General features: G+C 40.0%; 3 protein-coding genes across 3 annotated transcripts; 2 read left to right on the forward strand and 1 right to left on the reverse strand.

Moving 5' to 3' along the window:
- Positions 1–2,824: 2,824 nt before the first annotated feature.
- On the forward strand, positions 2,825–6,256 carry p2rx4b (purinergic receptor P2X, ligand-gated ion channel, 4b; the record flags this gene model as incomplete). The annotated part of the gene is made up of 12 exons (XM_083886817.1): positions 2,825–2,961; positions 3,039–3,186; positions 3,504–3,575; positions 4,094–4,166; positions 4,667–4,763; positions 4,853–4,933; positions 5,176–5,317; positions 5,403–5,539; positions 5,631–5,724; positions 5,814–5,879; positions 5,986–6,093; positions 6,224–6,256. 12 exons carry the CDS (start codon positions 2,825–2,827, stop codon positions 6,254–6,256), a joined length of 1,188 nt encoding a protein of 395 aa, XP_083742943.1.
- Positions 6,257–7,105: 849 nt separating this feature from the next.
- Positions 7,106–11,484, forward strand: gucd1 (guanylyl cyclase domain containing 1). The gene is made up of 6 exons (XM_083887357.1): positions 7,106–7,406; positions 7,528–7,612; positions 9,001–9,166; positions 9,260–9,351; positions 9,438–9,679; positions 10,470–11,484. Exons 1-6 carry the CDS (start codon positions 7,400–7,402, stop codon positions 10,559–10,561), a joined length of 684 nt encoding a protein of 227 aa, XP_083743483.1. The 5' UTR covers positions 7,106–7,399; the 3' UTR covers positions 10,562–11,484.
- A 396-nt stretch (positions 11,485–11,880) lies between these two features.
- On the reverse strand, positions 11,881–16,612 carry upb1 (ureidopropionase, beta). The gene is made up of 10 exons (XM_083886216.1): positions 16,485–16,612; positions 15,261–15,432; positions 15,097–15,184; positions 14,906–15,000; positions 14,664–14,822; positions 14,396–14,565; positions 13,131–13,212; positions 13,000–13,042; positions 12,640–12,794; positions 11,881–12,292 (listed from the first exon to the last, which is right to left on the reverse strand). Exons 1-10 carry the CDS (start codon positions 16,589–16,591, stop codon positions 12,209–12,211), a joined length of 1,155 nt encoding a protein of 384 aa, XP_083742342.1. The 5' UTR covers positions 16,592–16,612; the 3' UTR covers positions 11,881–12,208.
- Positions 16,613–18,722: the final 2,110 nt, after the last annotated feature.

The raw sequence follows: 18,722 nt of genomic DNA on the forward strand, positions 1-18,722 counted from the left end.
TCCAGAGTAAAGATTCATCATTGGGAATGTGATTTCAGAGGTCTCTTCCCTCCTTTGTGTCATTTCTGTTATTGTCCACATACATGATCCAGCCTTTGTAATCTATCAGTGACATAGATTTTGTGTAACAACTTCTAGCGGTGACTTTGAGAGTTTGCCAAGTTTCACTCCATTTTGTGTGTGTTGAAACCAGTGTAAGTAATCTTTTAGTGGGTGTGCACTGTTTATACACGAGGCCCCTGCAGGTTAAGTTAAAGAAGGCCTGATGAGAGTAAACTTTATGGCAACTGGACAATATGAACATGTTTCCTGTTTTTGTAATCCACTGTAGTTGATGTAGTTCATGACCTTGGACTGTTTAACTTAGCCAAGGAGGTTATGTTTGTCAGTTTGTTTGCATGGGTGGGGTCAAACTTTCCATAAGCCGTGTATGAGCAGAGGTCCACTAGGGTCCACGTGACATAAATTTTGTCATCAGGCCACAGACGACTGCAACTGTAAATGCAATTGGACTGTACGCACTGACCACACATGCTTTCACAACACTTTCCAGTCTAGTTGAAGGTGCTGTGTGGTTTTGTTTCGGTCAAATGCAAAAACATAGACTTCGGCAATCGTGGAAAACTGCTTAAGGTGATGTGAGTAGAATCTGTTGGTACCCACACATGTATAACACCGCGTTCAAAGAATACCAGGACATACAAAAAAAGGTTGACCACATGGTTAGAAATCCACATGTTATGGAAGAAATACTGATTTATTTATTTTTTTTACAAAACGTGGAGGCCTGGTGTTTGGGCCCAGGAACAATCCATTCGAATTTGGTGTGAATTCAAATATTGGGACAGAACAAAGGGTTAACTTTAATTAAATTCAATGAGAGTGTTGGGCTTTGACAGAGGAAGGTGCTCTACTGATTGCCATTCTAGTTTTTTATGGACTATAATAGTAGATGCCTTTATATCATACTTGAAAAATCAGCACTGAAACACAACATGACTGTATCACAACATAATGATGTATAATTAGCAGTTATTGATGAACTGGGATGTCTTTGTGTCCAATGAGATGAAAGAAAAACAAATATCCGTTTGTGTGTACTGTGGACTTTCTGTCTTCATGAGTAGAATAAACTTGAAAGAGGGTGGTTATGAAAATATTAAAGTCGATCTGTGCCAGTGACCAATGAGATGCCAAAGTGTCTGTGTTCTTTTATACTAACTCTGTATCTGAGGTACTGTTGGACCAAAGTGACATTGTATCTGTCCTGTGTTCATGAAAGTCATCATGTCTTCTAAAATAAACTGACTGTTAACCAGTCTTGCTTTCATGCTCTTCATATTCCTCCGACATGACATCAAATCAATTCTTTGGCAACAAAGTGGACAATATTAAATGCATTAATGCATTAGAAGAAATGCACAAACATTTGACCTTATCATTTTTCCTGTGAGGACAGGCTCAGTCATATTCAGTAGGCAGTGTATCTGAAAGTGGCATGTAAATGTGTGCAGTTTTATCAAAGTTTTATCAAAGGTTCCATTGTTTTCACAGCTCTACCTTCAATGGATATATTCAGACCAGACAGAAGAAAGTACAGTTATGTTGGTGCTCTATGTATTTGCTATAGAATGCTAATGGATTCAAGAGCGTCTTCCTTTGTTGCCTATTACCAGATTACAGAAGATAACACAGATAACAACACACAATAATTGCAGACAAACCTTTGAAGACATACAATATAATGAAATGTCCTTTCACAGGAGGCACAAAACCTCCATGAAGGGATGCCAGGTCATCAATGACTTTATGATTGAACCTGAACTGGTTCTACTTACAATTGCAGTGTACAAAGCAGATGTAACCACTGAAATAACAGATCCAGCATTGACTGTGAAACAAATATCTGTTCATGCATTTGTCTAATATGGTGAGTCAGTGCTGCAAATATAATTATGGCTATATAATCCACCATCTTTTCTTTCTATACAGTATAGTGTGGTCTGTGGAGCGGTATGCAAAGTGTGCAGTACAATTTGACTCATCCTTCTTTTACTATTTATCTCTGCTCTGCTCTGCTATTTGTCCCTGTTTCCCTGTTCGAGTGTGGATGTGAGCACTTAAGTCAATTACTGTTTTATTCACTGTTGTTTTACTGACCCACAAACTTTCATATGGCTCGCCACTTAATATCATGTTATGATGAAAACATGGCCAGTAACATGCTCCTCCTTCACAAACATCAAATTAGGGTTAGGCTTCTTTTGTGTTAAAATTACAGTTGACCACATTATTATTTACTTAATTACTAGATGTATTTTACATCATTGTATTGGGAAGTACACATCATCCCATATCAAACAAACACTTTTACTTTGAATTTCTACAAATGTCCTCATGAATATCTTTTTTTCCAATATCATGATGTTATCGTTTGGGTTTTTTTCTACTTTTTTTTCCTCTAGGCCGGCTCCCTCTTACGGAGCCCCCGAAGTGACATGAGAAAAAAACAAAACATTAAAAACTCGAGTTTCAAAGTCGAGATCTCGAGTTTCCAAAATATTGTGAAAAAAATAAAATTCGACTTTGAAACTCGAGATTTCAATTTTTTTTTTTTTTTCATGTCACTTCGGGGGCTCCGTACCCTCTCGCCCAGACTAGACTCTCATCAGCCCCAGGTGGTTTGAGTTTGACACCCCTGCATTACACTGCACACAGTCCAGCACTTTTATGACTTATTCTCGCAATTTGGATGATTTGAATACAATCATTTGAATATGGGCACCTACTGTATGTGCATTTCTCAGAGGAGGACAGTGCAGCAATGGGTGCAGACTGCTGTCAGGAATGTCTGCACTATGTGTTTGACTATGAAACACCAAGAACACTGCTTATCCCCAACATCAAGGTGGGATGTGTGTTCAGGTTCACACAGCTGCTGGTCGTGCTGTACGTTGTGGGGTAAGTCATGAGTAATGGGTCGTTGATGAGTGTGTGGATTGAGCGTGTTATAGACAAATACTGCTGTACACCTGCAGGTATGTGTGTGTGGTGCAGAAAGCCTATCAGGAGACAGACTCTGTCATCAGCAGTGTCACCAGCAAAGTCAAAGGTTTTGCCCTCACCAACGTATCCGACATGGAGCCTCAACTTTGGGACGTGGCTGACTATGTCATCCCTCCTCAGGTATTTGAAATCAACATGTGTATGTGGCATAATTATGACATTAAAATCTACCTTGGCGTGAAATTCCTATGTTTGTCCGCGTCAGGCCCCTGTAGAAAAATGGCGTGTTGTGATTGTGGAGGACTTTGCAGTAGTGGACCGTGACTTTATTATTATAAATGGCTTATTCTAAGACTATCTAAACTTGAAATGTTAATATTAAGTGTAATTGTTGTATTTAAATCAAAATATTACATTCAAATTGAAATGTGCAATCAGTTTATCAAAAGTTTTAAAACTCTGAAAACTATACTTGTTCTGATTCTTGTGTCTTTTAGGGTGAACGTTCCTTCTTTGTGTTGACAAATATGGTCGTTACCCCAAAGCAAAGTCAGTCGCGTTGTCCTGAGGTGAGTTAGCTGATATTGTAAAGTATGTTTATTTATTTATCTATGCTGCAGTATAATGTAGCCTTTACAAGTACAGATACAGTAAGTATTATTTTACATTAATACTTGAATTATTAGACAAGTCCTCGGGTCAATAGGATGTCATCAGTAATTGGATGGATTCCCAACGGCACAAATCCCCATGACTTTTATGAGCCCATAACTGTCCTTTTAGCACAATCATGAGGTTAACCTTTGTGGGGAATGTACTGACAATTGTAAAATTTGGCAGATAACGTGTGTTTGTGCTGCCCTCAGGAGTAATATCAAAAATAGTGGTACTTTTATGTGAGTAGAATATTTCAGTACTATTTCCACCTCTGGGGTTAGGTTTTTTTAAGTCTGTAATTCCGATTTGTTTTCTTCAGTTATGAAGACCAACTGCAGATCAGATCAGTAACGTTGCTGCCTCTGTCGTGCAGCATTGTGTTGCTAATTATTACCCTGAAGTTTTTATCTCTTCTTATCTATATGTATAGCTTCCAAGTCCGTCAACGACATGTGTGGATGATTGTGACTGCATCGTGGGACGTAGTGATCCTCGAGGCAGTGGTATACTCATGATACTTTGCGGGGTCATACCTATATTCCCCGGGTCCTATGTTCCCCGGGTCCTATGTTCCCCGGGTCCTATGTTCCCCGATCGGGGAGCATCGGACCTTTTTTTTTTTTTAAAAAGGGTCCTATGTTCCCCACTTTGTGAAAGCCTGGGTGTGGAGCTCCAGGGTAAAGGGTTAGGGTTAGGGTTAGGGTAGGGTAGGGTAGGGTAGGGTAGGGTAGGGTAGGGTTAGGGCTAGGGCTAGAGTTAGGGTTAGGGTTAGGGGTTAGGGTAAGGGGTAGGGTCCTATGTTCCCCGGGTTCTTTTGGGTGAACAGCGGTTAACATAGAACCCTTTTTTAGAGAAAGGGTCCTATGTTCCCCGGTCACATACAAATCGGGGAACATAGGACCCGGGGAACAAAGGACCCGGGGAACATAGATACGGTCCCTACTTTGCAATGCTAAAATGAGTCGAGTCAGTTTAAGTGACAACACATTTGTTTTCTATCCAGGTATACAAACAGGACTCTGTGTCAACTATTCTTCAACTCTCCAGACCTGTGAGGTGTTCTCATGGTGCCCACTCGAGTTAGACACTACGCTGCCCGAGTGAGAGTTGATGCACATGTCTATTATGCTATTATTAAGTTAATGCAGAATCAGGTACACTGTGCTGATTATTTCCCCGTCTCTTACAGGCATCCATTACTGGCTGCAGCAGAAAACTTCACTGTGTTGATCAAAAACAGCATAAGATACCCAAAGTTCAAAGTTCACAGGTGGGGAGAGGAGAACACACTTGTAGGGTTTATTTTTACGTGTGGTTGTACAAGGTATTGAGACAGTGTGCACTCAAAACAGATGTTAGCTACTTTAGCTACTCGTAGCTTTCGGATGCACTTTGGAAAGAAAGGAACGAGCAGCGGAATTCTCAGTCCGTTTCAGTCAGCATACACAACTTTCATTGCACAGATGTGTAAATGACGATAAAGGCGTTCTGATTCTGACCTTCCTCCACCAGAAGAAACATAATGCCACAAATCAACTCCTCGTACCTGAAGAGGTGTGAGTTCGATCACGTCACAGATCCTTACTGTCCCATATTCCGCCTCAAACACATCGTCTCAGAGGCTGGAGAGGAGTTTCAGGACCTGGCTGTGATGGTAGACACATACTTTCATATCACAACCAACCATTTTCACACTACACCACAACACAGACTCATCTCCTATTTCTCTTTATTTGCAGGGTGGAGTCATTGGTATTATTATAGACTGGAGTTGTGACCTGGATTGGGGGGCGGGGGAGTGTAACCCCAAGTATAGCTTCCGTCGACTGGACAACAAACACTCCGACAGAAACGTGGCCCCTGGATACAACTTCAGGTGATAATATATATATATATATATTTTTTTAAACAGTTTAATAATAAATGGATGAAGCTGACAAAACTGAAAAAATTAACATTAATTTCAGGTTTGCCAAGTATTACAAAACCCCAGCGGGAGAAGAAACCAGGACCTTAATCAAAGCATATGGGATCCGCTTTGACATCATTGTATTTGGAACGGTGAGGATTAAATCAGTGTTGTATAATGCAATGTCCTGATCAAAGTGTCTGTGTTGACAACACCTCATGGTGACACTTCTATCACACAGGCTGGGAAGTTTGGAATTGTACCTACTGTAGTCAACGTGGGCGCAGCATTGACGTTCCTCAGTTTGGTGAGTGGATCAGTGTTCAGTCCTGCAGCATGGACACACATCGTCAAGCTTTTCTATTAAAAAAAAGAAGTGATAATGCACCGAGTGTTTAATAATGTCACCTCAGGTTCCCATGGTTTGTGACTGGTTCCTGTTGACATGCACGAGGAGAAGAGAACTTTACAGCAGACACAAAATCAAATACTTAAGTGATGATGTCGATGACACAGAATCAGTGAGTCACTTTCTCATGAATACACACATGCTATATACTGTATATATATATGTCACCACTGGTTACAGTTAACATGGACTAAAGCAACTTTCTTAATATCCATTATAACGTCTCTTTGTCTGTTACATAGGTGTCGATGGAGACCACATATGGAACTCAGTGACAAGGACAAATGTCAACATGGTGAAATGTTTCAGCAGTGATTGGGGAAAAAAGAAAATTATATTAAATGTTATTCAAAAACCGGAATAAACCCAGTTTAAAGTGTAATTGTAAGTGTACATGTACAGTTACACAATGTTATACATTTACCTGAGGAAAAAGTGGAGTCAGTAAACACACTGAAGGGAAGTGTGTGAGCGTGCTGTGTGTGTGTGTGTGTGTGTGTGTGTGTGTGTGTGTGTGTGTGTGTGTGTGTGTGTGTGTGTGTGTGTGTGTGTGTGTCATAGGTGTTAGGGTTGCTGTTTGTCTCTATGTGGCCCTGTGATGGATTGGCGTCCTCTCCAGGGTGTACCCTGTCTTTCGCCCTATGTCAGCTGGGATTGGCACAGCACCTCCCGTGACCCTCATATAAAACCTTTCAAAATTGCCACCAGAGAAAAAATACACTTCATATGAACCCAAAAGCATTATCTATGAAATTAATTTACAAACTGACTAAACTAAGCACATTTTCACTTTCACTACAATTTTAGTTAGTTTTATTAACACACAATTTAGTTTTTGTTAGTTATCGTTGTTTTGTATTTTTAAACTCTATTTTTTTAAATTGTTATTTCAGTTATTTAGTTAGTTTTCGTTAACTACAATAACCTTGGTCTTGAGGACATTTCATTCAGGAGCTCAGGGCAAAGTGGGGATGAGATGGAATAAAGGGAAAGCTGACAGCCTCCCGCACTCCAGTCCATGAGATGGCGGTAATACAACGATAAGCTGTTTACCAACCGTAATAAGAAGAAGGTTCTGTTGGGTCAATGTGTTAGCAACAACCACAGTTAGCAGGTACCGTGGGAGCGGCAGCTTTGAAACCAAATAAAATAGCTTTTATATTGTCCTGCTTTTTATCCCACAAGTGTCACGTTAACTTCGCCGTGTTCCTGTCGGGGGGCCAGCCTCGCTGTGTGAGCGGGGACACAGAAAACACTAGTTGTTTCTGTTAGCCTGGCGGCTAAAGTTTCAGTAGCGCAGCTGTTTCTATAGTTAGCATCGATGAGGAAACTCAACTCTGTTCTATTCTGTAAACAAGACTGAGCAGCCCGTCTGGGCTTAGCTAGTTGGCTGCTTGTCTAAGGAAGTATACAACAGAATGTCAGGTAAGTGTCACGAACTGATGAAGTTAAACAGTTTTGTTTTTTGTTTTTATTAACAACAGTGTCATTATCATACATTAACAATTGTTATGGCCTAATAATAAAAGACCACGGCTTTTCTCAGATGATGCTGTCCTGCTGAATGTACCGGTCATCCGGCAGCTGTACCATTGGGACTGTGGGTTAGCCTGCTCCAAGATGGTTCTGAAGTAAGTGCACAGTACACACATGTCACTGTATTAGGTACACCCTAAGCTCCATTAAAATGAAGTCAGTGCTGCTCAAACGTAATTAACATTTATATGAATAAATTAAAACTATACACACTTGCAAACTCCAAATAATGAAATATTCTATATACCACACACACACACACACTAAACAGTTGTTGGTTGGTCTTAACACTGTCACTGACCAGAAACAGTTTGATGCAAATGTGCTGCTTTCGCTCCTTCTTTGCAGTAAAATGTGGCGTCAAATCTTCTAGGTCAGTGGTTCTCAAACTTGCCAAGAACCACCTGAGAAAATATTGAGCTCTCCAAGTAACACCATTATCATTACAGTGCAGTACAGACTTTTCACAGGAGGCAAATTTGTTCTCAATAAGATAACTTGCTCTCTCATCCTCCTCCTCTGGAGCGAGAGATAATGTGACTTAAAGTTATTTTTTCAAATTTTCTCCACATCAAATTCCTCAGCTCCGCTCCAGTCACAAACCATATGCAGTAGAACAGTATTTCTGATTTTACATCAGAGGAAGCTCACATACCACTGATGGTACACATTACCATAGTTTGAGAACCGTGGTTCTAAGTAATTGAAAATGAATACCCTGGGGCCCCCACCCAAACATTTTCCTGCTATGCCTGTCCTCTCGGTTACACAAATTTTGCCTTCAGAACTACCTTAATTCTTAGTGGCATACATCAACATTGTGCTGGAAACAGAAATAGCACATTTGTGCAATCTTTCTCCTGGCTCTTCTCTAACACCTATTGCAAAACAGCTTTTAAGTATGATAAAATAATACAGTAACTCACTCCTCCTGTTGCACACAGTACAATGGAATTCTCTAATATATTTTTCTGTTTCAAATGTGTATTTCTTTAGTTTTTATTATTATACATGATTTAATGTTTTACTTTATATCCTTTTTAAGTTTGCCAAATAATTTAATTCATTCAACTGTGAAATGACAGTGTGTTGAATACAGATTTGTGATTTGCTGCAAAAGTAATACAACTACTTTAGAGTAATTACTACTATTTAGAATAAATACTATTGAAGACATATAAATAGATTTTAAAGGTACTGTATTGGTGAGGTTTCATGTTGCAGCTGGGTATCTCTTACATTGCAGCCTCCACTTAACATCAAAACTCAAAAGATGTTTAGTTTATCTATTATGAGCTATTGTAAAAACATGGTGGTCCAAAAATGGCAGCCTCTGTAGAGCTTTACCCTAACACTTGAAAGTAAAGCTCTACAATAAGCCCGAATAAAAGGCTCATTCGGGCTTATTGAAAATCACCTATTCATACAGTCTCATACACTTGGAAATCAGTTTGAGATGATTGTCTGATATGTAATCCTGCAGATACCTGCACCCAGTCCATGATGAGGAGTTTCAGAGAGCATGCTGGGAGCTGAAGCTGACAGAGAGTGTGTGGACGATTGACCTGGCGTACCTCATGTGCCATTTAGGAATCAAACACTGCTTTTGCACGCAGACTCTGGGTGTTGATAAGGGTTTTAGGAATCAGGTACATTGCCGAGTCTCAGCTTTTAGTCCCGCCTCAACTATCTTTGAATTTGTTTGTGATGTTGTCTCTCTTGTGTCTTGGTTTGGTTTGTAGACCTTCTATAAGAAGCATTTTGACACAGAAGAGGACAGAGTGAATGAGCTCTTCTCAAAAGCTGACAGCAAAGGTGTTGTGGTGAGGAAATGGTGAGTTTTCTGTTAAATGTCATTCACTGAGACAAGCCATCTGCTTTTATTTTACCCAAAGTAAAGGGAAATGTGTCTGTCCACAGTTCAGTGACGGTTCAGGAAATCCAGTCCCACCTGGAGCAGGGCCACGTTGCCATAGTATTGGTCAATGCTGTCATCTTGACATGCGAGTTGTGCGCCTCGCCTGTCAAATACTGTTGCTTCCTGCCCGTGGGTCAGAAGTGTTTCTGCAGGAAGCCAGAGTACCAGGGTCACTTTGTGGTTGTGTGTGGCTTCAACAGGACCACAGGCTGTATTTTCTACAACAACCCTGCCTATTCTGACAGTAAGTTATCTTATATCTTATTATAAGCTGAAAGAGAGGATTACAAAATAAAACCTAGCACTACAGGTTATTGACATTTTCTCTCAAGCACCAAAGAATCAATGGATAAATGGAAACGACCGCTATTGTTTTTCAAAGTATAATCAAATGAGTTTGTCTGTGTTTGCTTTACCATGTAAACATGGTATATAATACATGTGGTATGTAATGCATGGAGATGGTGTCAGCAGTTAAATCAGCCCTGATATTAACTTGCTGATGAGTGAATAACATGTAATAACAAGTAATTTATTAATACATTTAATGATTGTATTATTAAACAATCATTGTATTATAGGCTTTTTTGTCTTTTTTTATACATTAATTGTCGACTTACTTTAATTGGAGGTGGATTAAAGACCACCTCCTCATCTGACCTGAGCCTGGTAAATAGAACATTTTAAAAGTGTTTTCTAGTCTTGACGACCACCCAAAGCTGCTTTGCACTACAGTTTTGCCACTCACTCACTCATAGTCTCATACAGTGCAGCGGATCCTTGCCCGAGGACGCATGTCGATTAGCCGAGCTGGGAACCAAACCCACAGCCTTCCAGTTAAAAGACAATTCACTTTACCACTGCCTTCCATTCTACATTTACAAGCTCTGGGAACCACAAGCAGGCCTGTAATTTGAGAGTGAAGTGATCTAATAACAGGAGATGGTGTTAAGTTGTCCATTAGTTAAGTCATATTTCAATTCAATTTGATTTTACAAAGGACTGTTAGTATGTTTGTTGTTTGTGTGTTTTAGGGGTATGCTGCACCAGTGTTACTAACTTTGAGGAGGCTCGGCAGAGCTATGGGACAGATGAGGACATTCTGTTTGTCTTTAAGGAGAGTTGATGGACTACAATGATGGATTTGGATTTTGACTCTTTTTCCTGGGCTCATTATAAGACTGACATGCTGCCCCAGGTCTCCAGGTCTGGACTCTAGTGTGCTGCCCTCCTCTGGTGCTCTCAAGAACAACAACTGTACAGCCAACCCTACTTGACCTGTGTCATAAATGAACAGCTGGGACCTTCAGAATCAACAGTGGATTGTTTGTTTTTTTACTTTTGTTTTTAACATGAGCAGATAGCTAAATGATTTTTATCATGCATGTTGAAGTTGCTAACAAATAGAATCTAATTACTGTAAGCAGAGGATTTATACACTTGTGAAACTACAGTGGATCATAATACGTGGAAATCAATACCTACAATAGGAAAAAGCAGGAAGTTGTGTTCATATAATTCCAGGCTGATGATAAAAACACTTTCTGTTTGTTTTTGTTGGGTCGTAGTTGAAGCTTTGAGAATCCTCTTCTGTCATGATTTATTGAAATGATTTTACCCACAGGGAAAACATGTTGAGAGTCTCAGGTAATCTTTTTTCTGAAGTGTGACATCAAGTGCATCAAATGACAGTCCAATACTCCTTAATCTGCCTGCAGAGGAGCACAGACAGTGGATGGACCACCAGTTTCAAACCCAAGCTGAACATTGCGTGTCCATGGCAACACGGCAGTCAGAAGGCTTGGCATGGATGAACAGGAGTCGTTTGACTCGTTCATGTTCTAAGTTGAAAACAGGGAATACTGTATTGTTTCTAATTCGTCACCTGTTGTATTTTAATTTGTTTTAATATAATTTTGGTAATATGTAAACATTATTGCACTACACTTTCATACCACACATAATTGTGTTATTTAAAGATTTTACCATGGAAGTGAACCTGATAAAATGTGGTTTCTTCTTGTGCTTTTGGGAAAAACAAAATATAAGTGGCACGGTTTGGACTTTATTTTTTATTAAACATAGAGTTGTATTTATGAAATGTAATGAATAAAGGATTTGAATTAGTGTCATTCTTGTCCCCTTTCCTGCTGCATGAATATTCAATGAGGGTCTCAGGAAGCAGCAAGGATACTAAAGTAACTAGATGACACATTTTCAGTCATGGTAATTATGTTTATTTATGCAAAAGAAGCCTTTACTTTTTGCTCATAGGACCATGTAGGGTCAAATGTAACACATTAATGACCAGGAGCTCAGAGTGTAACATCTGGTAAGTCAAGTTGTCAATGATTGTGAACTACATTTACCCACGTTGTTCTCATTTTAATGAGAATCTAAATCTTTACACAAAACATCTTCAAGGTCTGCTTTGACAGTGGGATTCATCAATCAGCCATAACATTAATAAAAACCAGTCCATCTGTTTAATGTTGTTGCTCATGGTTGAACCTCATTTATGATCTGCCCTTAACAGTTTTAGGAAAAAGAGATTGTTCTGATGTAAACCTGTAAAGAGATTATTACAGTCCTCAGAGACTGTTGTAGGAACACCATGTTTCCTATTATTCACTGTACGTTAATATAATCCAACAATGAAATCAAGATAAAGACACAAAGGCTCAATCTGAAACATTGGTGTAAATCAAGTGATGAACACAAAAATGTCACCGTTTCATTGTGAAGTGGACGACAGTAAATGTACAGTACACTTCTACTCCTTCACTATGTTGGGTTTAAAATCGGGTCGGACAGCTCGAGTCAGTTCCTCTGCATATTCAGCGAACCTGCCCGTCATCTGCAGACAGAAGTACAAGACACGTCAGCACAGAAGAGTTGATGTGAGCAAGCCAACATTTATGTGATATGTGATAACAAACACAGACACACTTATAGATAGATCATATAATATTATTAAGACATAACATCCTGTAGACTCAACTTCAAATATATTATCACATGCTACTGTCCTATTTAACCTGTTGAGTAAATGAACAAATATTCTAATTAATTCATATACACTTCATGCATTTCTTTGTAAGCAAGAAGGTTAATAAGGCCATGTACATCAGTTATCAGGAGAGAAACACTACATTTTGACGTCAGCACAGTTTTTCACAGCTGTAGCCACATTTACCACACTACCTTAAAACTCCATTTATCGCTGATTTGGCGGTTAAGGTTGAGATCCAGCTCCACCACCAGCAGCCCGTCACGGGTTCTGGAGAGACCCGGACTGCGGCTGCCGTCAGGAGCAGCCACATAACTGGATCCATAGAAGTGTCCAAAGTCATGATGAGCTGGAAAAAAAATCAGTGCTGCTTTTGTTACCTTCTGTACCAATCTATTTGCACATTTCTTTTCCAATACTGTTTTTATACTGTATATTGGTACTTATTTATTAAGTTGTTGTATATTTGACACAGAGGTAAATCATTTATTGTATATTATATTTATTCCTTTTTCTTTTGTTTATTTGTTTTTCTTAGAACATAAATCTCTCACCTTTCTTTCCGTCACCTGACGTGAATTCATTTTTGAAATTCTCCTGCATGAAACACAAGAATGTCAAGATTATTAACGTCATTTCATGTGGTGTGAATCATTTATTTAGAATATGACGAGAGTGGACTCACCGTCCCAACACGGTTGATGGCACATGTAAAACAGTGGTTAGCGATGGCTGCGTTCCTGGCCTCTATGGGCCACATGGGCTCACTGCATAAGATAAAGGAGTTGTTCCTAATGTTAGGTACATGTGTTCAACATCTACTCAGTTAATCACATGGCAGAAGCTCAGTGCATTTAGTCATGTAGACATCATCAAGACAACCTGCTAATGTCCAAAACCAAAGGGCACTGGGATTTAAGTAACTTTTTAAAGTACTTGCTGGTATTAGTCGGGCTAATCTGAGTATTTTCAAACACAACCATTTCTAGCGTTTACAAAGAATGAAACCCCCCCACACACACAGGGAGAACATGCAAACCCCACACAGAAAGGCCCATGGTCAGAAGCGGGATCCAAACTGGCGACCTTCTTGCCGATGGCCTATCTATTCAGTTAGTACAACCAGAAATAGAACTTAGATCTACAGCAGTCAGCTTTGCTCTTGTTATGATTTATATTGTGAATTTGTGTTTGTTATCTTAAAGCTCACATAGAGTGGTCCTGTTGCACATATATGTTAGTTATGGAGGTCTACTTACATATATTAATTTTTTTTTATGGTCAAAACCTCCTAGTTGCTGTAAACGAGCCGATTGAAATACTCTTTTCTGAGGCTGTTCGTCAGCCTCGATGTTTCAGAGTGAACTTTCACCCCCAGAAGACAGAGTCTTGTGATTGGCCAGTACTATTCAGCACACCAGCTGTTAGAAGCGCAGCTCCCCCCTCTGGAACAGTGGGTGTACTGCTACTCATTATCAAAACATTGTTTAAACAGTGTTTAAAAATAGCTTCTTCACGACTCCCCGCCACAGTCCCTTTTATGACTTTGACCCGGAGTCAGACCCAGAGTCAGAAGACACCGTCGCTCATGAAACACCTCCACAACGGACGTTATTCTTCTTCTGCGGTTCAATGTACGCAACCGGATGTGCCCGGTCTAGTGCCCGGACTAGTGCCCGGAGCAGGACGATCTGCTGTTCAGGAGTACCGCTGTTTACGTAACTATTACGGGATTTTCAGAGATCTCGCTGAGCCCGAGATTACAATAAACACAGTGTTTTCAGCAGTGGCTGAACTGTTTGTTTTGAAACTTCAGGGCTTCATAAACAAGGTAATGACGCAGATACACACCAAAAAAACAGCGGTAATTGGAACTTCCGGTCTAGGTCCGCTTTAAAAAAGTGGGTGTCCATATAAAAGGTTTGGACCCTGGTCTGCAGTGTTTATTACCTGAGTGCTCCAACAGTAGCTGAGGGGTTAAAGATGATCTCAGCTCCGTTCATGCTGTACATGAACCAGTTGAGAGGGTGATGACGCCCATAACAGATATTCACAGCTATTTTCCCAAACGCTGTCTGGAACACGGTGTGGCCGGTGTCGCCCTCCATGTAATATGTTGACTGTAATGACAGGAATGTGAAGTGAACACACCAGTTTGCAGCCTGAGTCTATGCAAAGACTGAGGATTGTATTGTTTGGTGGAGAAAAACCCACTGACTTCATTAAAGTCTCCAATCCTGGGAATATGGTTCTTCCTGCTCTTTCCCAGCACATTTCCAGAGTTGGAGATGACCACTGCTGTGTTCCACAGAGTGTTGTGCCGCTCTTCTCGCTCCAGAATTGGTGAAACCACTACCATGTTGTATTTTTTGGCCAGCTAATAACAGAAGTACAGTGATTTTAGATGTGAATCATACCTGTATCAGTACAGCAGACCTGTTCGGTCTGTTCAGGTCTCACCTCCTGGCAGAAGCGTGTGGTGTTTCCTTCTTCAGCAGACTCAGCAAACTCTGTCCATGGTTCTTTTTCACGTGTGCAGAAAGCAAAAGGCATGGCTGTGAAGGGAAGAACAGAGGAGGGTTTTTTTTACCAGGAACATCTGAGCATCTCGCGAGTTCACATCTGTATTTATGACACATGAGAAAACTCACTCCAGGTCTCCTGGAAGCAGACGATGTTCACGCCACACATGGCTGCGACCTCCACTATTTCACCAACCCGGCTGTGCATGGCATTAATCTGTGGAGGAGACAATTTACACAGTGTGAAGCAGAAACATGTCTCCGTGATGCTGAGCACATGTTTTGGTGCTGACCTGGTCCAGGATGGGCGCGTCAGTCGGCAGAACGACGTGGTGCTGTACGAGTCCCACCCTGATCCTTCGGGGTGGCCTCAACTGCTCCAGCGCAGCGTCAAACTTGTAACCCTTCAGCTCAAAGTCACGTTGAGAGGCAGCTTCGACAGCACATGCTGGGAGGTCCAGGGCCCTGTAACAGACACGGTTAGGGGGAAATATCAAACTACAGTGTTTCTGATAAATAACAATTGCAATTCGCACTGCAGTGCAAGTTTTGTTTTTCGAGTTAAACTTCAGTTCAACATTACGGTTTTAGATTTAAAATGTATTGGATCATACCCATATTCAATACACCATGAAAATATTAACTTCTCTGTATTCTCTTGAAAAAATTTGAACTTAAAGAAATCAGATTGAGGTTAACAACACTGGCACGACAATGGCTTATTCAGTTGCCAGATATATATATACATATATATATAAATATATATGTATATATATACATATATATATATATATATACACATATATATACATATACATACATATATATATATATATAAATATACATATATATATATATACACACATATATATATACACATATCAAAAATGATCTTTAAATGGGATTGACTTTTTTCAAGAAAAGTTTTCTGATTGTGATTTAAATACTATTTTCAGTGGAAAAACTTCAGTGCAAAGTAAATCCAGTCAAAGAGAAACTGGTGGACGTAATGTACATACAGTGAAGAGATGTTATGTTCAAATTAAAGAAGATAACTTTACTGAACCTTGTAAACATTGCACTTAAATAGAGGACAGAGGTGGACATGTACCCTTCCACAGGCAGGTATAAAGGTGTCCCTGAAGAACAGTGTTAATGTGATCTAAAGGTTATGGAAAAGGGTCAAAGTGTCAAATGCCATAGAGGAGGACATGACTGACTGACTTATTTTTGTTTTCTTGGTAGTATATTGGTCTTATTGCACGACATTGATGATCTGCAAACCAATTTTTGTTTCCTACACCTTCAAATCATAAACCTACATTTGAACATAAAGTTAGCATTAACTTGCCTCCTTTCTGGACTGAACATGTGAGTGACCGATGTGAGACCAAAGTCCACTTAACTCAGTAATAATTGACTCAGAACAAACTATTCAAACAGTGCAGTTAAAGTAACTTGAGATGAAAGCTCTGCTCTTTTGCAGTCAAATTAAACAACAAAAAAACTGCACTCACTTTATTTCCTTCCCGAACAGAATACGCTTCACCTCAGCGAGTTCAGCTGAAGGAAGGTGACGCTCCAGACTTTCCTCCAAAGACTCAAAGTCACCACATGCGGACATGACTGCAGCCTCTGTGGACTCAGAGAGTTCACTCCTGCTCCGTCACTGTCTCTCTTTCTTCTGTCTCGGTTTTAGATTATCCGTACCTGTCAGCGCCACTAGGGGGCTCCCGCGCCCCGGTTCAGCCAAGATTCAGAACATTCCAAGATAAAGTGACTAGGGGAGCTTTTTAGAATTGTGAATGGAGAATTTTCATAAAGTAAAATAAATTAATTTCACTATATAACAAATGGAAGAAACAAACTGCTGTATAGATGTTCATTTTGTAAGATGGTGTCCACCATATTGAAAGTATGGTGTTACGGTCAGAGGCTGGATATGACCAACAGTACCCAGCTGCAGCTCCGGAGACCAACCAACACCCTGGCGTGACAGATTTTTGTTTTTATTTTTATTTTTTTATTAAAAAAATCACTTCCGTCAAACCACTTCCGTCGTTTTGATGTGTAAATAAAGTTTTTAGAAAAAAATCCCGTCCGTTAAACCACTGTTGTCATGCCATTCGATATGACTGTTGCTGCAGAGTTCACCAGGATTCCGGTTCCGTGAACTTCCCCATGGACTGAGGATCTCAGTAACGAGTTGGTGCTGGTTGACCCGTCTACTTATACGACTATGATTTGGAGAACGTACTGCCGTAGAGGCCTGTCATTGTATGGTCGATGTTCAATATTGTGGATTAAATCTGCTGTGTAGAAACCCCCCACTCCTCTGTCGGTCGACTCTCTGAGCTGCATGCTATCCGGAGCCTCTGCTAATCCCGTTAGCCTCTTCACCTACCTCAAACTCACGTTGCAATGGGCAGCATCATGCCACATAACCCTGTGACCTAAAGTCTCCAAATCAGTACAGGAACATAGCACTAGACTGCCTAGTCAGGACACACCTCTTTATAATAAATTGTAATACTTCCCATATTTTTTTAAATGTCAATATTAGCATAATTCGCTCAATAGCTTCCAGGTCATGTGACCTAAGGCAGTGTTTTTCAACCAGTGTGCCGTGGGAAATTATCCAATTTCACCTAATTGGTCTAAACAATTTTTTGACAACAAATAATTAATTATCTGCAAATAACATGGATATAAATATTCAAGACACTTTGATAAGAATGACTAAATTGTTAATAAGATAAGATAAGATAAGATAGCTTTATTTATCCCACAGTGGGGAGAGAACAGGGTTTCAGCAGCTCCGTATACAGATTAACAATTACACAATGTTATAAAAACTGTACATAGAAAGAAATAAGATAAGAGTGAATGTAAATAAGGTGCGTATTTGGTTCAGGTAAAAATAAGACAAATCTAGGCAAACAAGACAAACAGGACAACAACTGTAAACAATAACTAAACAGACCAGCTAAAGACAAGGAACAAAAACTGTAAACAATAACTTAACAGACCAGTAAAAAAACAAAAAACTGTAAACAATAACTTAACAGACCAGTTAAAAACAAGAAACTGAACTGTAAACAATAAACATAACAGACCAGTTAAAAAACAAAAAAACAAAAACTGTAACAATAACTTAACAGACCAGTTCAAAACAAAACAACAAAACTGTAAACAATAGCTTAACAGACCAGTTAAAAAATGAAAAACAAAAAACTGTAAACAATAACTTAACAGACCAGCTAAAAACGAGGAACAAAAACTGTAAACAATAACAGACTAATACAGCAGTGACACAAACTATATAGTTATTTGGTTTGCACACTGTTGTACAGACGGACAGCAGTAGGAATGAACGACCTGCGGAGCCGCTCTGTCCTGCACTTAGGGTGCATCAGTCTCTGACTGAAGGAGCTTCTTAAGGCCCCAACAGTCTTGTGCAGTGGGTGAGAGGTGTTGTCCATGATGGCCGATAGTTTGGCCAGTACCCTCCTCTCTTGGATGACCTCGATGGAGTCCAGGGGACAGCCACAGACCGAGCCGGCTTTTTTAATTATCCGATCTAGTCTGTTTTTTGTCCCGCACAGAACAGCCCCCTCCCCAGCACACCACAGCAAACAGGACCACTGACGCAACCACAGTGTCGTAGAAAGTCCTCAGCAGTGTCCTGCTCACCCCAAAAGAGTGCAGTCTCCGCAAAAGATAAAGGCGACTCTGACCCTTCTTGTAGAGCGAGT

This window comes from Microchirus variegatus, assembly GCF_963457635.1.
Source record: "Microchirus variegatus genome assembly, chromosome: 3".
Classification (NCBI taxonomy): domain Eukaryota; kingdom Metazoa; phylum Chordata; class Actinopteri; order Pleuronectiformes; family Soleidae; genus Microchirus; species Microchirus variegatus.